A 20,288-nucleotide genomic window follows, 5' to 3' on the forward strand; every position below is an offset into this window, starting at 1 on the left:
CATGCACTACTTTTGGTGCAATTTGCATAGACATCTGTGTCAGATGTCTTGCAAATTGCACCTGAAATCGGCAAGTCACCTGACTTTGAAATCGTGCCACTTCACTGTAAGTCGCATGATTTCAAAATCGGGCTTGATGTGACCGGGGGGGCTAATGTAAGCAACTACATAGCCAATTCACCACATGTGATGCTCACAACTGTCATATCCCTTATTATCAGGATGTTTGTGGCAATGCTAATGTTTGTTAAAGTCCTTCAACTTTTCAAAGATCTGTTTAGTAAATAAACATTATTATTCTGTAAAGTATTAAACATATCAAAGTAACTGACCTTTAATTAGTCCTTTCTCTTGTAAGGTCTGTAGTGGAGGCCTCTTCATCAACATCTTCTTTAGTCTATGCTTCACTTTCTTTTTATCGACACTTCCAACATTGCTGCTCACCCAGGATACTATGTACCGAAAAAAGGAACATACATACTAAAACAAAACATTTAAATAAAAATAACACAGTAAACCATTAAAGCAATTATTACACCCCCATGTAACACTGCTGCTCTAGCCAGTAAAATTAGATTCTCTTGCAACTCCTGTGTTTAATTATCTATGAGGTTATAAACCTGCTTCCGGAAGCTTATCTGAACTCTGAGGTTGTGACATATGACCTACCTAAGCATTATTTCAAATGTTTAGGTTTGCATGGAAATTTGTAATTAAATAACCATCAAAAAAAGTATGTATGTTATGTAAATACGTAAAATAAATGTGTGTATCCAGTAAGAAAATGATAACGAAAGTATAACAAAAGTACGTGATATATAGTAGTTTATATTCATACACCTTTCCAATCTAAGTATGTGAGATCTTTTGGGGAAATTTCACGTGCATGTACCTTTTAATGTTTTAAGGTCCTTTTATAGTCCTGATATGTATGCAGTTTAGTAATAACTGTAAGCTAAAACAGGGCTCTTTTAAAAATATACAATATTTATTTTTAATTTCAGATAAATCCTTAAGCCTGGGTTCACACTGATGCAGTGCGAATTCCGCACCGCATCACAATCGCACCCTGTTCATGCGAATCGCTGCGGGTATGTATGTTAAGTTAACAACCCCCCCCGAAATCAGTCAGCAAAACGCGGTTCGATGTGCAGAATTGGATCACATAGGTGTGAATACCCATGTGATCCGATTCTAGTGGGGACCAAAAAAAGGGTCCTGCACCTTTTTGGTGCGGATGCGGTGTGATTTGAGCCATGCAAAATGTATGGCTCCAATCGCACCGCACAAAATTCGTATGTGATCTGCACAGGAATGCGGTGCGGTGTGGTTCCTGTGCGAATCACATGCATGTGTGAACACAGACTAAATCATTTTTCAATTATCTCAGTATTAAATGTAATCTAACTTCCAAGCATTATAATGAAACATAAATTCAAGTTAATCTAAACTATCCAATTTAATACTAATATGCAGACTGGACAGAGATTTGGTTTTTTTATGTTTTTTTAACAATGCATCTTTTAAAGCAATCCTAACAATCCTTTAAACTGTAAAGCTGGGTACACAATCTCAGTTTTTTATTCTTTTTCATCTGGAGGGTTGAAGGAAAAAGAAAAAACTGTCAGATTGCTGTATCAACACAGGCGACAGGGGGACTACGACCCCCCACCCCTATCACCACCAGAAAACAATGATCAACACTTGCAGTCATTTGCTGCAGGCGCTGATAAAGATGCTGGTTTTCCACCAGCTTCTGGAGAACAGACAGGTGAAAGAAAATCATCTGATTCCTGTTGAACCAGCCAAATTTTGGCCAGTGGATACCCAGCTTATCAATGAACTTCTTCAACTACTTGCCCTTCTGAGAATTTACCCCCCTTCCTGACCAGGCCATTTCTTTGCGTTACGGCGCTGGGTTACTTTAACTGACAATTGCGCAGTCATGCAATGCTGTATTCAAATTAAATTTATGTCCTTTTTTTCCTATGAACTGAGCTTTCTTTTGATGGCATTTGATTGCTTGTGCGGTTTTTATTTTTTGCGTTGTAAAAAAAAAAAGACTGACAAATTTGAGGAAAAAAAACAATGTTTTTGACTTTTTGCTATTAAACATGTCCAGTAAAAAAATTGAAAAAATCTAATTTCGTTATAAATTTAGGGCAAATGTATTCTGCTACATGTCTTTGCTAAAAAAAAATCCCAATATGTGCAAATTAATTGGTTTACTAGACAGTTATAGTGTTTACAAATGGCGGTATATATACTGGAATTTAGTTTTTTTTACTAGTAATGGCGGCGATCAGCGACTTATAGCGGGACTGCGGTGAGAATTCCGTCACTGGGGGAAACTGACTTGGTGTCACTGACATCCCCAGTGACATCAATACAGTTATCAGTGCTAGAAAAAAAAAAAGCACTGACACTGTACTAATGTTACTGGGCAGGAAGGGGTTAACATAAGGGGCAATCAAAGGGTTAACTGTGTGCTGGGAGTGTTTTACTGGGGGCGGTGTGTTGGTGCTTCACTGTAAGCACACTGCTCTGGATGGCTGTTGATGGCTGTTAGTAAACAAAGCAGCCTCCTCCCCATCGGAGATCCTCGGTAATCACCGGGCACCACCCAGACACGGTGATTGACAGCTGCGGCTGCGAATGGCGAATATATATATATATATATATATATATATGCACACCTACACACACATGATTTTGCGCACCCCTGCCACCCTGTAGCAGTATATCTGCTATAGGGCGGTGGGGATGTGGTTAATTTGCTATCATTTGTTCTGACACTAGTCAACAAAAATGCAGTCCATTGTCAGCCCACAACAGGACTTAGGAGCTGAGTGCATTTCTGGCAGATCAACGGTTATTTTTCTGTACTTGGATGATCTTTAAAATTATACTAAATGTCCCCCCCAAAAAAAAGACATACTTACCTGCTCTGTGCTATGGTATTGTACAGAGCAGCTCCGATCTTCCTCTTCTCGGGTCCCCCACCAGAGCTCCTGTTTCCTCCCCCTGCTGAGAGCCCCCAGAGAAAGTTGCTTGCTCTCTGGGCACTCGTGCATGCTCACTCCTGAGCTGCCTCTGTATGCCGTAAGGCACACAGAGCTCAGCGCGGCTTGGTCCCACCCCCCGATCCCTCCTTACTGGCTGTGATTGACAACAGCAGGATCCAATGGCTCCCGCTGCTGTCTCAGCCAAAGGGGAAGGAGAGAGCCTCATTGCTGAATCGAGATGCACATTGCTGGATCAAGGTGCGACTGAAGGGGAGCTGCACACTGAAGGTTTTTTCCTTCATGCATAGATGCAATACAATTGCCCTTTCAGAAGCATAATTTTGTGGATGGCTGTTATGCTGTGGCATCTAAAAATAGTTAGGCCTAAAAATATTTCTTGTCTTTTTTTTTTTACTTAAAAATCTTTAACATAGATACCCTGTTTTAGCTTCTATACAAAATGTAGATTAAAATGTTCTTTGTTCAGCTACTTTCCATATCAGAGAAGGTTTTCCCGGAAGATCATTGGTTTTTAGTATTTATTGAAAGACTTGCTTAATACAATTCTAGGGGCGTATTTATAAAGCAGTGAATGTGATGTTCAAAATTCACAGCAGGGGACTCTTCCTGATGCATGTGTTTTAAATAAGTGAATGATTAAAGCAGAGCTCTACTCACATTTAGTCCAGCGATACAGCATCCCAGAGCTTTCCGTCGGGCGATGACATCTTTGGGCAGCTGGTTTCTGGGTACCAATTGCCGACCACTTTCATCAGTCAGGAATGGGCAGGAGTTTAGCCAGCTTGGCATTGCCAAATCTGTACAATGAGCTGTGCATGGGTAGCTCACTGGACAGGTAAGTAACTTTAATTCCATTCAGGCTGATTTACTAAAATTGTGAATGCAAAATCTGGTTCAGCTCTACATCGAAAACCAATTAGCTTCCAGTTTTTTTGGCAAAGCTTAACTAGCTGCCGACCGCAGATAGCCGAATGACGGCTGCACTGCGGCCGGCCAGTTCTGAGTGGACGTCATATGACGTCCTACCAGAACGCGCTCTCCTGCGCGCCCCAGGGGGCGCGCACCCGGCGATCTCCGTGATCGCTGTGTCCTACGGACACAGCTGATCACGTGATGTGGTAAAAGGCCAATCACAGCGGCCTTTTACCACTTGATCAGCGGTGTCCAATGACACGCTGATCAGAGGGAAATGCAAGTGCCGGTTCTCGGCTGCACTTTCCTCACGCTGTCAGATCGTGAGGAAAGTACTGCCGAGAACCGGCAGTTGTCAGAGCGGGGATCGGCACCGATCATCAGGGCACTGATGATCAGTGCCCTGATGATAGGTGCCCAGCAGTGCCACCCGCAAGTTCCGCCCACCTGTGCCCAGCAGTGCGCCCACTAGCTCCGCCCACCTGTGCCCAGCAGTGTACCCACCTGTGCCCAGCAGTGCACCCACCTGTGCCACTCTGCAGTGTCACACACCTGTGCCCAGAAGTGCCACCTACCTGTGCCCAGCAGTGCCACCCACCTGTGCCCAGCCACCTGTGCCCACCAGTGCTACCCACCTGTGCCCACCCACCAGTGCTGCCCACCAGTGCCACCCACCAGTGCAGCCCAGCAGTGCTGCCAGTCAGTGCCACCAGTCAGTGCCCAGGGGTTGTGCCAGTCAGTGCCGCCAGTCAGTGCCGTCTATCAGTACCCATCATCAGTGTCACCTATCAGTGCCGCCTATCAGTGCTGCATATTAGTGCCGCCTATCCGTGACACCTCATTAGTGCTGTCTATCAGTGCCACCTATCCGTGCCACCTCATTAGTACTGCCTATCAGTGCCCTTTAGTGCTGCCTATCAGTGCCCATCAGTGCTGCCTATCAGTGCCCATCAGTGCTGCCTCATCAACGCACATCAGTGAAGGAGAAAAAATACCTGTTTGAAAAATTTTATAATAGAAACAAAGAAACTTTTTTTTTTTTCAAATTTTTTGCACTTTTTTTATTTATAGCGCAAAAAGTAAAGTGCCCAGTGGCGATTAAATACCACCAAAAGAAAGCTCTATTTGTGAGAAAAAAATGATCAAAATTTCATATGGGTACAATGTTGCATGACCGCGCAATTGTCAATCAAAGTGCGGCAGCGCTGAAAGCTGAAAATTGGCCTGGTAAATAAGGGGGTATAAGTGCCTGGTAGGCAAGTGGTTAAAGAGTTACTGAACCCAGGACCCTGCATTCACTATATCTGGTCTCCCACAGTACACAGAACATGGAAATGCAATTTTTTTAGTAAATATAAACTGCTAAATACCTTTTCTCATCAGCGGTATATAGCGGTTTTGTGACTTCTAACAGTGCATCCATGCACAGCTGCACCAGATTATGCACTCTTCAGTGTTAGTAAATCAATTTCAGCATATTTATTATGCATTAAAATCATGCCTGTTCACCCATTTTTATTTTTGCCATAAAGTTCCACTTTAACCACCTGTGACTGGTTGGTGAATACAGAGTTTCACTGCTTTATAAATACGCCCCTATGTTTCTGAGGCAACTCTAGGTAGAAAGTACTACAAGTATGATTGAAAATAGACAAAAATATATCTAGTTTGGAAAGTACAATAAAGGTTTGGAGTGATAAAGGGTGATAAAGAGAATGCTTTATCCTGCATCCTACTGACTTCAGGATTTGAAGGATTTAAAATATTTATAGGTGATATAATTTTTCAAGACATGCCAGGTTTCTAAACATGTTACAGCCCTCCTTATTTATAATCCAATAGCACCAAAACACTATTACCATTATTACTGTTGCTGATTTACAAGAACTAACACAAAAAGAATCACCCACAACGACCGATTAGATTTCAGCTTTTTAAAGCAAGTCTGAAAATGAGCACCCAATTTAAAATCTACTACTAATGCGGGAAACAACTAGTTTTCTACCATGACTTTCTTCATTTGTTTTTAATTAACTTTACCCTGTGGTATAATGTAGAATGTAGTGGTTATCACTTACTAAATTACATGGGTGGCATATAAACACATAAATCTATAAGCTATAATAAACTATAACAAAGCTATAATGGTAATTGCATAAAGATAAACAAAAATCACCCCCAACTAAAGCATACATGTGAATTTCCGACTATCTTTATTCTTTAAGGGGCTCTCCTCTTCTCCGCCACTTCCATCCAGGACCTCCATACTGCCCACTCTTCTCAAAATAATTTCTTCCAATGGATTTTCTCGTTCCTACATGAAGAAAAGTTGGATTGGTGAGATCATCATCTCTAGATCTCTTTTCAGTAGGATTTCTAATATAAGAAATATTCTTAAATCATTATTTTAGTATGTTGCATGACTTCACTTGTGCACAGTTTATAAAAAATACAAAAACCTGCCCTGATGTATCCAAAAAGAGGGTGAAGGGAGCATTACATAGGGTGTCAAGGGTTATTCATTATAATAAAACAATACCATGGAATTTAATAGTTATTTAAGGTTTGTATACAGGGAATTCTAGTGATTGATTACATGTGATTTTTCATGCTAATATAACCATTTATGCAAATCATTACTTTATATATTTGTTTTTACAAAAAAACTCTTTTCCTGAATACATTTTAACAAACATACATCTCTACTAGGGTAACAAAATACATTATAAAATAGTTCACAAGATTGTGGGTAAGCAAAAAATGTAAATGTAGTTGTTAATTTAAATTTAACTTTTTCTTTTCTATATTTCTCCATGTTATTCCTCATAGCAAGTGTTGATTCACATTGCATACAGACTGGTAAACAGATCTTCCAAAGTTTTTTTTCTGGTAAAGCTGTGGAAACAACAGTTCTCTTTATAAATGCAGTTATTATGTCAAAGGTTAAACAAAGCTATCTTCTGATTGGTCACTACGGGCAGCAGTCCTATATCAACTTTTCTCCAGTTTTTACATGTTAGCCTCTAAATTTGTTTGTGCCTATACTGAGTTAATATTGTAACACACAGATCTGAAGCCAAAATAAACCATGTGATTTCTGTACTGATAGAGTAACTTACCAGTCTCTCGGTGACTCTCTGTAGGGCATCGTACCACTCCTGTACAACAGACTCCTTGTCAGACTGCAGCAGGAACTCGTTGCCTGTTACCATGCGAAGCTGCAGAGGACACATATCACATATGCATAAAGTTGGGTCAAAGCCAGTTTGTGCAGAGGATGATAAAGCAATTCCCGTAGTATCTGACCACCGGAGCACTCAAGAGACAATAGAGTACTCTATTAAGCAGGGCAATCAGGATGTAAACTTCACAGACTCCATTACTATATGCATCCTAAGAGCTGTCAGGCAGTCCTACCTAACTAATATACTGCCAACCTGCCTTTAGTGTTGGATTATAATTGATTAAAGGTGAAGAAAAAAAATAACTTTTACACATTTTATTTAAATATTTTAATTCATATATTTTTTTAAGTGAGAAAGGAAACTCTATACATTTCTATCCATTCTTCCATCTTGTAGCTGTATTGGTAAAAACTTTCCATACTAATAAGTATCTCAAGACCAAAAGTCCAGGACTAAATATATTCTTGAATTGGGATGACAGAGCACTAGAATTTAAACTTGGTAGCTGCTTCGACTGTATCTAATGATTTGAATAGTGTGGCAGTCCACTACTGCCCTTTGGAGCCCCAGTGAGGTTCCTGGGGGAGTCATCCTGTATGGACAGAAAGAAAGAGGTCACCAAGCTGTAGGGACTGGTCCAAATATGATTTTTTAATTAATTTTACCAAAAGCTAACAGCCAATGCCTTATGGGGAGTCATGTACAAATGCCTGTTAATCAGGTGTTCATTTTATTGTGCAAGAGAAATCTGAACAGTTGGTTAATCCTGGATTTTAATTCTTTGTAAACAGTCATTTAAAGCATCCTCTGCAGAGTTGTCTGGCAGCTGACCAAAGCATTAAATATATGGCTGTAAAAATAAATGCAGAAAAATGAATATTAAACGCATAAAATGTTATAATATGAGAATAAAGTCCGTGTGACAGTATATAAGGAACAGGTAGTGTGTGTCCCAACACCTATGCAATATATGCAATAAAACAAATATTTTAATCAACATTCAAATGAGTGCAGAGAGTGATGTTGGTATCAATATTCCGATAGGTGACTTCTCTAATCCCAGTGATAACTGTAATCCGGTAATGTGCGGGAAAATGGTAAGATTGCACACTCACCAGAGGCGTAATATGAATGCGCATATGAATCAAATAAGCCCGAGGTCCCCTCTGTCCTGGGAAGGAAGCAGCCTGGAGTGGATAACCTCTTCTTAGAGATGGAGTAGCACTTCCAGAGGTCCCCTTTAGATCTGCAGTGAGGGTCTGCAAAAGGTATCTCTCCTCTGGGCCCTGGGATGGTCACCTTGGGTTCCTGGGGGATTAAGTGCTCGGTACGGAGCAAAAAATGGTGCCCATAGTGTAGTATTTCACATTCAATTAAGTTTATTAAATAGTAAAAAGGTAAATGAACACACATTTAAAAGATACCCCATAAATCAGGAAAGGTTTGATATTAAGAGTAATTAAATCCTCAGGTAGATATATGCAGCTTGAAAGATGCTTAGTGCACTAACCAGCTGGGTTTCAAAGATGGCAGCCGGACCTCCGTGATCCGGTGGCGTGACGTCATGGCTTGCGGGGCTCCTCCTTAACACGTTTCGTACAAAACGTACATTATCAAAAGGGGTGTGCCATGACACACCCCTTTTGATGTGCGTTTTGTACGAAACGCGTTAAGGAGGAGCCCCGCAAGCCGTGACATCACGCCGCCGGGGCTTTCATTTAATCCCCCAGGAACCCAAGGTGACCATCCCAGGGCCCAGAGGAGAGATACCTTTTGCAGACCCTCACTGCAGATCTAAAGGGGACCTCTAGAAGTGCTACTCCATCTCTAAGAAGAGGTTATCCACTCCAGGCTGCTTCCTTCCCAGGACAGAGGGGACCTCGGGCTTATTTGATTCATATGCGCATTCATATTGCGCCTCTGGTGAGTGTGCAATCTTACCATTTTCCCGCACATTACCGGATTACAGTTATCACTGGGATTAGAGAAGTCACCTATCGGAATATTGATACCAACATCACTCTCTGCACTCATTTGAATGTTGATTAAAATATTTGTTTTATTGCATATATTGCATAGGTGTTGGAACACACACTACCTGTTCCTTATATACTGTCACACGGACTTTATTCTCATATTATAACATTTTATGCGTTTAATATTCATTTTTTTGCGTTTATTTTTACATTTTTATATTGTGTATTTTAGCTTCAGGCATCCGCATCATATTTTATTATTATTTATAGCGCTGCACTACATGTTTCTTATATGATTTTAGAAGGTTATATGGTTTTCCTTTTTAGTGTTCTAGCCGCTTTCCATACTTTCCATACCGCTCTCTGAACCCATATGTTTTACATTAAATATATGGCTGTCTACCTACATAAACAGTCATTTTTATTCTTCCTAAATAATGTAAGCTTTTAACTTTTATGCTAAACAGTTGGATCCTTTAGATTCAGCTATAAAACTGTAAAACCTATAACCAGAAAGAGACTGGAATTTTAACCTAATCATCTTACATACAGGCCAAATGACCAAACTGGTCGTCTAATGTTGGACAACGATGAATGAATTCCAAACTCCATGTGACTATATGAAAAATACAGGTCATATAATGTTATATTTACCCCTTTACTCTATAGATGGGTCATGTATGGTCACTTACATGAATTACATTCTTTTTGCTGGACATATCCTGGGCCCAGTCAATGAAGGCACCCCTGAGGTCCATGCTGCTCTCAGGTTTACTATTAGATGGTTTCTAAAAGACAAAATATGTTACAGTAAACAGTTAAATCAGGATTCCAGTCAAAGCTTTTTTTTTGTTGTTTTGGATGGAGTGGGTAAGTATTTAGGTATGTGACAAGTTTTATTGCTGTCTTTGTCCCTTTTTCAGGAGATTTCTACTCACTTTATTTCACAGACAGAAATTGAGGTAGCAGCTGAATGAGTAAGGTTTAGAATTGTGGTTCCCAAGGTGGGTGATACCACCCCTTGGGGAGTGCTGGAATGATCCTGGGAGCATTAGCGTGCAATTGGGTGGAGTTGAATAAAAATAAGGGGGCAGTGGAAGTATAGGAAAAGAACAGAAGATAAGAAAATTTTGAAAAACCGCTTGTACATGTTTCATCTGTTGTGTAAATAGAAATAAAGTTGTAGCGATTACTTTATTTTACAAAGAAAAAAACACACATAATGCAAGGTATAATTGATCAGTGGTCAAGTCCACTGACAGGTCTTAAAGCCCAAAAGTGGGGTTGTGCTAGCACTGCAAGGGTTAAGTGCTAATTTTTTTTCCACGGGAGAAGAGAAACCCTTATACTTACCCAAACCTCCATTCCACCTGCAAACAACGCTCCCTCACGATCCAGTGGTGGACTGTTCCTGGCGTACTCATGTCCAGAGCAGGGCTATGGATGCTGCTCTGGGCTTGATGATGTCAGGACTTAAAACAGCTAGAGCGCGGGGGTACAGGAGATGCAGGGAGCAGGCTTGGGCAGATGTAAGTACATCTACTTTAATCTTTCCCCTAGAAATATAGATACATAAAAGAGCACACATTTATCACTGCATCTTTCTGTTTGCTTGCTTAAAGAAGGTAGATTTCCAGGCGTGCTGAGTATTTTTTTGTTCTGAAAAGTGGGTGACAGGACAAATATGTTTAGGAACCTCTCGCATTTGTATTGCTATTTGAGACCTTGTTAAGTGAATGTGTCCTCCTTAGCTGTCCCCAATTTAAGAGCGTTGGTATTTTTAAATATTATTTTTTATTTTCAGCAAGTTCTGTAAATCAGTGCACAGTAGTACAAGATCAAAGTAGTCACCATATTATCATCCACACATGTTGACATATGAAGGAAAGACCTGAATTACAATCTGATTTAATTTAATTTAATCAAGTGATAATAAATTGTGACCATTCCATTTTATGCCAGTAGACTTGTTGGCACAAAAGCACTAATGCAAATAATATATGTGAATATTATATCCCTCATTGGTACCAGGTATATAATCCATAACATATAATTCATAATGCCTTACCCAGCCAGAAGGAGCCTGAACCTTAGGGTCTTTGTAGAACACTAGAGTGTTTCCAGTCAAAACTACTAAAGACGTAGTCCAATTTTTCCTGCAACAAAGGAAAGAAAATTACAAAAGTGGTAAATTTTAACTATGCATTTAATTTGGTATACCTTTTGGTACCACTGGAATATTTAGCAGTTCCATGGTTGCAACAACTAAAATATCACTTTTATAAACAATAGTATCAGAAGTCTGTGATTACTCTGAAATTAAGCATTACAGTCAAATACAACTAGCAATAATGTACCAAGCCTAGACAATGTCAAAAATGAATAATAAATGTAGCAAAAAAATTAATTGGCCCATTAACACCAGCCTGGTCTGCTGCAGGGTATTAAACATATGCACACTGTGTCAGATGATAACATTTGTTGTGTTATGGCACCCTATTCAAATAACACAATGGACCAATATTTATGCATGCAACATTTGTAGGAGTACACTGCAATGCACATCAGTTGGCAAGGTGCATTGGGGTGCCATTCATTCTGAAACGCATCAGCGTATGTACAGTAAGGTTACTGCAATGCAATAGTGTGAACTTGCATTGGCAGAAAACATATCTAAGATAACAATGCTGAAATGCAGCCACATTGTAGTGCTTAAAGTACCAGTGTTAGTTTTCTAACTGATCTCTGTGTCCCTGTGTAGTTTTTTAGACCCGAAGTCCAAACTTTAAAGTGAACTTGCATTGGGTTAAAATAATGCACGAAGCCCGGACATTGTCATGTCAATACTGAATGTAGCAAGCAAAAACTGCATTGGCAGAAAAAATATTGAAAGTAACAATGCTAAAGTTCACTCACTCCTGCAAGTATTTGTGTTAATCTTTAAATTGATCCATGTGTAATCCTATCGCATCCTAGGCCCAAGCTGCACATAGGGCCTTGATTTTTGCCCAAGTTGAAATAAATCCCATCTACTACCCCATTCCGTTTTTTTTTGGCCTGACCCCCATCAATTAACTGTTTGGCATCTGACACAAAGCAGTCACAGAACACGTAACATAGCAAGAGTACACACAGACAGAACATACAGATAGACTACACAAAACATGCACAGTCTGAGAACAAACACAGCACACCGAGCACATGACATCTGCAAACATGTAGCACACAGGACATGCACTGTACATCATACAATAATGGAAAAATAACTTTTCAAAATAGCCCTATACTTGAACAACAACTAAAGGATTAGAAAGGATTAGGGAGTGACTATTGAATGACACTTTTTACTATGCGCCTAAAGTAGGTAAAACTATAGGTAAAACTTTTTAATTCAGATTGAGTAAGGGAGGGTTATAACCCGTCAGATTTTCTTTCGCCATCTGTGTTTCTTTGCGGAGATTTCTCTTCACTTCCTGTCCCATAGCCAAACATGAAGTGAAAGGAAAATTAAGGGAATTTTTTGGGGATCCCCAGGTTACCAGAACTAGTAGAGGGTGAATCTCCTTAACAAGGGCACAGACAGCAATAAAAGCTGACAAGCGTACTAATCCCTCTGCACTCTGTTCAAACCTAAAAAAAAGGTTTTGCCTTTAATTATACGTTAAGCTTTATTTGGGGAAAGATCACACCACAATGGGATAGATTTACTAAAACTGGGTCAATCAAAATCTGGTGCAGCTGTGCATGGTAGCCAATCGTCTTTGAACCTCAGCTTCTTCAATTAAGCTTTGGCAATAAAACCTGGAAGTTGATTGTTTTTTCTGCAGAAGTGCACCTGATTTCGCACTTTCCAGCTTTAGTAAATAAACCCCAATGTGTTTTATGTCATCAAGAAAGTTGAACGGTAGAATAGCAGTGTCTTTGTTTTGAGCACCAAACCTTTAATTTAATTCAACATCTACAGTATCATAATGTTAGTATGACTAGAACACATCGAATAATGGTTAAAAGATTAGTGCATTTTGATAAGATAAGGGTTCTGGAAAGACAGTAAAAGTAATCTGAAGTAGAAGAAGCAGAGGGCTGAGAGAGGTGTTCTTTGTATAGAAGAGAAGAAATGCTTACTTTAGTTTTCTTCCACCTTCTGCTATTTTTGTCTTGTTTAACTGTCCTGCCTTTTCCACCTCCTTAAAAAAAAAAAAAAGTTAAAACCACTTAAACAGAAACTCCAATACACTTATGAATAATATTATCTCCAGTTCACGCAACAAATGTTAATACTTGTACAAGAATAATGTACATGAATATGTCACATAGAAACATAGTTCAGAGCGGCACTGGGGCCATACCAGACACTCCATTCACACTGCATTGAGAAATGTGGAGGGAGGATTGAGAGACATGCAGGGAGGACTGAGAGACATGCAGGGAGGACCGAGAGACATGCAGGGAGGACTAAGACATGGAATAGTATATGAGAGGGATATGGAAGGAGTACTCAGAGACATGGAGGGAATAATAGAAATATACAGTGGGATAACAAGAGACTTACAAAGGAAGGACTAAGATATGAAGGGGTATATGAGAGACACATAGTGGTGAAAAATTGAGATATACAGGAGTCCTATAGATTTCTATTAGGTTGCAAGTTTTTTTCTGCATTTTCTGTAAGCACACCAAAAGTCCCACATGCTGCATATTTGGCACACTTTCAGAAAACAGGAAAAAAAACTATTGGGCGGGGGTGACACCATGTTTTACCACACCAGGTGACACCAACCCTAGTGACGCCACAGGGGAAAGCTCACTCCTGTGATGGTGAAGAAGAACAGTAATAGCTGGGCTCACTTAGCAACATCCTAGCAACATCCTGGGAGTTTTCAGGTCAGGCGTCAGGAAGTACATACTCCTTTTGCAAGGGCATTATTAAAATTTAGTCGAAACTGCACAGCTTGTTTTTATTTACAGACACCTCTTATCTTCATAGGTAATTTTTTGGTAAAGGTGAATTACTGTAAACCTTTAAACATGTTCAGCTAGGCTTTGAAAACAAAAGATAGAAGCTGATTGATTGCCATGCACAGCTACTCCAAGTTATGACCGCTCCAGTCTTAGTCCCAGCATGTCTACTTTTCTTGTACTATATACAGTATTTTGAGATACAAGGATGTGACGGGAGTCACTTTGGGTGGGGGGCCCATGGAACCCAGCTCACTTTGGAGAGGTGGGGAGACCCCTGTCTCAGTTCCCCATATCCTTCTTATGTGTAAATCACCCTGTGCTTGTTAGGGGTACAGGGTGATCTGTCCTAATATTGGGGTGGGGGGTTGTTGATTGTTTAATGTCATGTGGCTGCATCCCATTGTTCTAATGTTTGTCTGGCTTGGGAGCAAACTATTATGGGATGTAAGTGTTTATGTGTATTAGCGTAGTGGGAGGGTGTCTCCAGCAGCCCTCCCTCCTGATGGGACTGCCTGCTGGTGGGAAGTTTGAATACCTGTGTGCCTCATAACTAAATGTAGATTGCCCCTCCCTGTGCCATTATGCAGGGTGGGGGGATTGTCCCCTGAGTGTATATATCTTGTATCTGTGTTCAAATAAAGTAGTCTGCTCTGTTTTACTTCAAGACTGGTGTCGTCTAGTCTTGTGTGGTGTCTGTTGTCGGTGTTCAGAAGGGGAAGCGGTATTTTAACGGAAGTACTCAAGCACAGTCTGGGTCGGTACCGTTACAAAAGACATTGGCAATTCTGAGTGGATTTATATAAATGCTATATATTGCTTCCAATGTAACATAGAAAAATAACTTACATGAGGCACATCCAAGACTGTGACCAGAGGCAGCTTATTCAGGTCAGCATTTATGTTTGCATTATTATCGTAACTTTCAGCTACAGGTATATGATGTTCTGAGAGATTCCTCCTGTGGTTTTTCTGTAAAACATATAAGCCATCTTTTAAACACGTAATTGATTAGTATTTCATCAATCTATCCACTGTCTATCTGCTATTAAAGAGAGGTCGAGCAACTCCACCAAATTCCTGCCATTTGGATGTAAGTGCAACTGGATGGTGACACTGGTGACACTAGTAACACAGGACAGAAGATATTTTAGGGCCAGATAAAATGTTATGCTAGACCAGTTGCCTGAATTTACCAACTATATCCCTGATTGATGCTTGTTAAACTAGTGAGTAGAGTGTGGGGGGGGGCAAGCCGTTCTGTTTGTCTACATAGATGCAAACTCTTTGCCTTAGGATCGAGAACGCAAAAGTGACCACCATAGCAAGCAGCTTCTTATGGCGGCACGAGTGCTCTCGTGGGACCCCAGAAGAGAAGGACCGTGGCTACTCTGTACAAAACCACTGCACACAGCAGGTATGACAAGTTATTTTAATGAAAAAAAAGTAAAGCTTTAGAATCACTTTAATATGAGCTTTAAAGAGCAGGTGACAATATATTTTAATATGTATGAATAATTATATACTCATAAATTACATATAAATACATTTAATGTGCCTTATATTATAGTAATAACTTCTAATTTTACCCTGGGTCTGTGTGAATTGGAGAGGATCATAGACCTGGTGTAGCTAAGTTTTGGGAAGTGAAGATCAGACCTCAGAACATCACAGCTCGGACTGTTCAGACTGCTGCAGGAAGAAGACAAGCTGCTGATAGATGACATGTTCAGCTCTTCATATGACTGGGTGATCTGAAATCAGTACGATAAAGAAAATGTGACCATAGATACATATGTAATTGTATGCCAACCCAATGATTTCCTTGAATTTGACTTGATGAAAAACAAGCTAAACCACTTTGTTCTGGTAATCACAGTATCAAACACAATCAAGTGTTAATAAAATAAACAGATGTAGACAATGCAAAGAAATGCACTCAAGGCATTGATATACAATACTTTTCTGTAAAAATACTTCATGGCGTCTCATGGTTCCTGCACAAATTAGAACACTCTCTGAAGTCTAAAAATAAATTTTTCGCCCAACGTGCACAAGTTTCACCATTGCCGAGTATATGTTAAAGGGCTCTGATATGTTGTTGTCCTAGTACTGCATTACCACTACTGAGCAACTGCAGTGTCCAAAAAAAAATCAACCCACTTGATGAAGTATCCAACATACAGTTGCTTAAAAATGTATCCAAAACAATTTGATTCTGTGAATGAATTTCTCAAAGTGACCTTGTCACGCCTTTACTTTGTTCCCCCACCACACCAAGGACTTGCGAGAGCAAGAAAAGAGAGATAAATGTAAGGCTGGAGCTTACATAGGTCTAAGGCCTCTCTCACCAACCCCGTGTGAAAGCACTAGGGCCTGGTGATTTATCAGTCAGACATCCGAAACTACATTATGAGAGTAGAAGAGAAAGTCACATGCTCTCCACACCCAGAAATGTTGGGTTTTCCTTCCATGTAGCCATACTGAATAGTGGGTGAAAAGCTCTATATATACAGGGGAGGGGTTGGCATTTAAGCACTTGTAAAATTGACCAGATAATTTTTTTCTGCTATGGGCCTATGGATCTAGCAACAACTTTGTCACTATTTAAGATAACAAATTAATACCTATATTAGAGTATTTTAGCTTATTCTCTTGCAAAAATTACTTTAATTTCTAAGCATTTTATTGTATTATACTAGTATTACTGTAAATAAAAGAGGATTTTTTTTTTTCAAAAAGTTGTCTGCTTTATAATGATACATAGGAGTCTATTTAGAAAAGTTTTAACTTGATTTAGAAAAGGTTTAATTCAATAATGATTTGAAAAATCGAAATGAAAAAGTAAACAATCCGAAAAACAATATCTTAGAGGAGAAGGGGAGGCAGGAAAGAATTACAAGAGATTATGGCCACCTAAGGGTTACAGCTAAACTAAAGGCATTTTACAAATTGCACCCTTGCAGTGGGTCCCTTCCCCCTTCACCCCCCCCCCCCCTCACATTGCAAGGATTAAATGCTCATTATGTCTAGGGGTGTGCAGTGCAGGCTCCATCGCATAACTTATAACCAGCTCCTGTGCCCTCCTTTCCTGCCTGAATCTCCAGCTCGTGGGCAAAGCCTCAGTGTCATCACATAACATATAGGGACATCAATCCTATATTAAATGTTGAAGAGGCTAGAGTGCAACCCTACAGGCTTCAGTGTGGGACTGACCCTTCTGGAGCCAAGAGTCTAGTAAGCATTCACATCCTTCTGTGCACCCCTGTACCTAATGAACTTTTACCCCTTGCAATGCAGAGGAACCTGTCTGTAAGGGTGACGTTTTTTTAATTTCTGGAGTTGAGCTTTAATAAATGTGAACAAGTCTTCTTTTATAAGACACATTTTTATATGTAAGATTTAGATCCATGAGCATCTCTTTGATCAGCATATGAATGAATTAGATTAAAAAAATGTTACAATAATGTTGCTACATAGTACTTTTCAATGAAGCTTCATTAAACACAAGAGTGGCTGCAGCTGCTTCTGAAGCAAATAGTGAGACCCATTTGGGGTTCCCCAACCATAACTATGGAAAAGGACCAGGGTGTACATGTACAGCATACACCACTCAAGGTACATGGATGATGTTTTTACAACATGCAGCATACCATATGCCTTAGGTCCATAACTGGCTATTGAGCCATGTGAAATATGCTGTCATCTGTGCCAGTGTTCACATAATTTTGGGAAACCTGACAGCAGGTTCTTGTTGAGAGTGTTAGACAGAAAAGTCAGGCTTTTCAAAGGATCAAGAGAACCTACACATTTTTCTCAGCAATGACAGGCATTATGAAACAAAGCACCCTGGGATGTTTTCCAAGAACAGATCTCTATTTTATTAATTTATTTTATTTATTTCAGGTATGTAAACTGTCAATTTACAGAGCGCTTTACTTATGTATCGTACATTCACATTAGTCCCTAATCCTCAAGGGGCAATCTAAGGTTTTAAATATATACTGTACTGATGGAATTTCCACATAGCAATTAGTTAGCTCTCAGATTACTGAAGTGAGATCACTGCTCATTACTAGTGATTATTCTTTGCTATAGGCTAGGGTGATTTTCATTTACCTGGCAGTACTAGGGTCATTGGTTTGAATCCCAACCAAGACACCACCTGCCTGGAGTTTGCATGTTCTCCCTGTGCCTGTGTGGGTTTCCTCCGGGTACTCCAGTTTCCTCCCACACTTCAAAGACATCCTAGTAGGTTAATTGGATCCTGTCTAAATTGGCCCTAGTATGTGTATGTATGAATGTAAGTTAGGGACCTTAGATTGTAAGCCCCTTGAGGGTTAGGGACTGATGTGAACATACAACATATATGTAAAGCACTGCATAAATTGTACTTGTAATAAATAAATAATAAATAAATGAATCAATAAATAAATTTACTATTTTCCCTTCCTGAACTTGCTTATTAATTGGCTAATACTGTGGACCTGTTTTTCTGTAACTGTTATATAGTCATTTTATCATGGAACTGTTCTAAATGTAGTTAAACACCCCAAATTACCACATTCTATAGAATGTGTGGCAATTTCAGTGACTTGAGCTGGAATCACAGTAAGGACACTTTGGAACATTGCTATGATAAATGTCACAAGCAGTGAATTTTTTCCAATCCAGAGACAGAATACTCCTTCAACAACAGTCTATTAAAAATCAGTTGTCACTGATAATTCATGTATTTCACAAGCAAAATATGTTGAATTAGTGTTTGTGCATGGGAATTTCCCTGGTTAAAATTCCAAGCCTGTACTTAAACATTAAGCAATCACTGTTAAGTTTGCAGACTGGGAGCAGTACTGAAGATAGGCTTGTCATCACGGGCGTTTGCTTGCATTCTGGCCTTGAATAGTTATGTGAAATTTCTATTACTTTTAAAGTGCGTTGTCAGGTAAATAATTTATTGTAAATACATATACAAAGTACTTCTGTACAAAAAGACAATAGTACAAAGATCATTGAAGCTCTAACATTGTATCCAGCATGCTATACAGTTTGAGCTCTTTGCTAATTTTGTATGCAGGCAAAGGAAAAACAACGTCCACATCCCTAGTTATGTGGACCAGACAGCATTTGCACAGAAAAAAAATTGGTCATTTTCATCATTAAGTTTCCTTTATATTGGTTTTTCACTCTAACAAATGCAATCATTAGCCCCTTCACACCTATGGGTAAAGCAAACGCCTAAGCACAATTTTGCAACTTTGACCTGTGTTAAAAAAAACTTTACATATCATCACAACTACTTTGTGTATTGAGGAGGATTATACCTCGAGTTTTTTTCCAGGACAAATTTGGCTTTTATTTGTTGGTAAATGACAATGGATATCTCCTGATTTGTGTTTTATTACCAAAGGAAAACTGGCCCAAAATAAAAAAAAAACCTTTTATTAAATGTAGCTGTATATTTATTGGTACCATTATAACCTACCACTAGAGATCAACCCAAAATAATTTCTCCTGCTCCTGATGAATGCAGCAATACCACATATCTGGATGTTGCTTGTTGTTTGTACCCGAAGTACGGCCCAGAAAAGAAGTAGTGCGCAATTTGCTATTTTTAATTTCTGCTACTGACACTGATGCTAATTTAAACATTAAAGAAAAAACCTGACCCCTCCCCCCCAAAAAAAACCTGACCCTGACCCTTGACCCTGACCTTGTCCAAAACACTAACCCTGGCACAGACCTGGATCAAACGTTGATCTAGGTAATTTTGTTTGTTTTTTTGTTATTTTTATTTATTTATTTTCTTATTTGTTTTTTACTCACACTTGTTTTTCTTTTCTCTCTGAAAGGACAGAGAGACATTCAATGTATCTCTCTCCTCCATTCAGAGAGAGAAAAGAGAGAAAACAAGGGGGGTGGGCTTCACAGTGACTGATCACTGTGATAGCCAATCAGAGGCTATCACAGTGACTGATGACTGTGATAGCCAATCAGAGGCTATCACAGTGATGGCGATATAAGCTGAGCTGCACATGGGCAGCCCAGTTTACATGCCACAGAAGTGAGCAGACAGGTAGGTACTGTATATTTTCTTGTATGTCTCCTCTGCAATAATCAGCCTACCTGCTTGCACGTTTTTGTAAATTACCTTCAGTTCCTCTTTAACATCCCGGTCACACCGATCCCGACTATGAAATCGTGTGACTTACAGTGAAGTCGCATGATTT

The 20,288-nt window shown here is 39.6% G+C and overlaps 1 protein-coding gene across 2 annotated transcripts in view; it reads right to left on the bottom strand.

The window, feature by feature from the left end:
- ARHGAP9 (Rho GTPase activating protein 9) overlaps positions 1 to 20,288 on the bottom strand; it is a 181,847-nt gene that overhangs the window by 50,631 nt on the left and 110,928 nt on the right. For both annotated transcript variants that reach the window (XM_089681293.1, XM_089681287.1), the window contains exons 6-13: positions 15,648 to 15,812; positions 14,908 to 15,030; positions 13,225 to 13,286; positions 11,168 to 11,255; positions 9,792 to 9,887; positions 7,058 to 7,156; positions 6,132 to 6,252; positions 333 to 452 (exon numbers count right to left, since the gene is read on the bottom strand). In XM_089681293.1, coding sequence (XP_089537419.1) covers positions 333 to 452; positions 6,132 to 6,252; positions 7,058 to 7,156; positions 9,792 to 9,887; positions 11,168 to 11,255; positions 13,225 to 13,286; positions 14,908 to 15,030; positions 15,648 to 15,812 — 874 coding nt within the window. The remainder of the gene's footprint in view (positions 1 to 332; positions 453 to 6,131; positions 6,253 to 7,057; positions 7,157 to 9,791; positions 9,888 to 11,167; positions 11,256 to 13,224; positions 13,287 to 14,907; positions 15,031 to 15,647; positions 15,813 to 20,288) is intronic.

Source organism: Staurois parvus, unplaced genomic scaffold (assembly GCF_062004578.1).
Source record: "Staurois parvus isolate SC_StPar_1 unplaced genomic scaffold, SC_StPar_1.0 ptg000017l, whole genome shotgun sequence".
In the NCBI taxonomy this organism is placed as follows: domain Eukaryota; kingdom Metazoa; phylum Chordata; class Amphibia; order Anura; family Ranidae; genus Staurois; species Staurois parvus.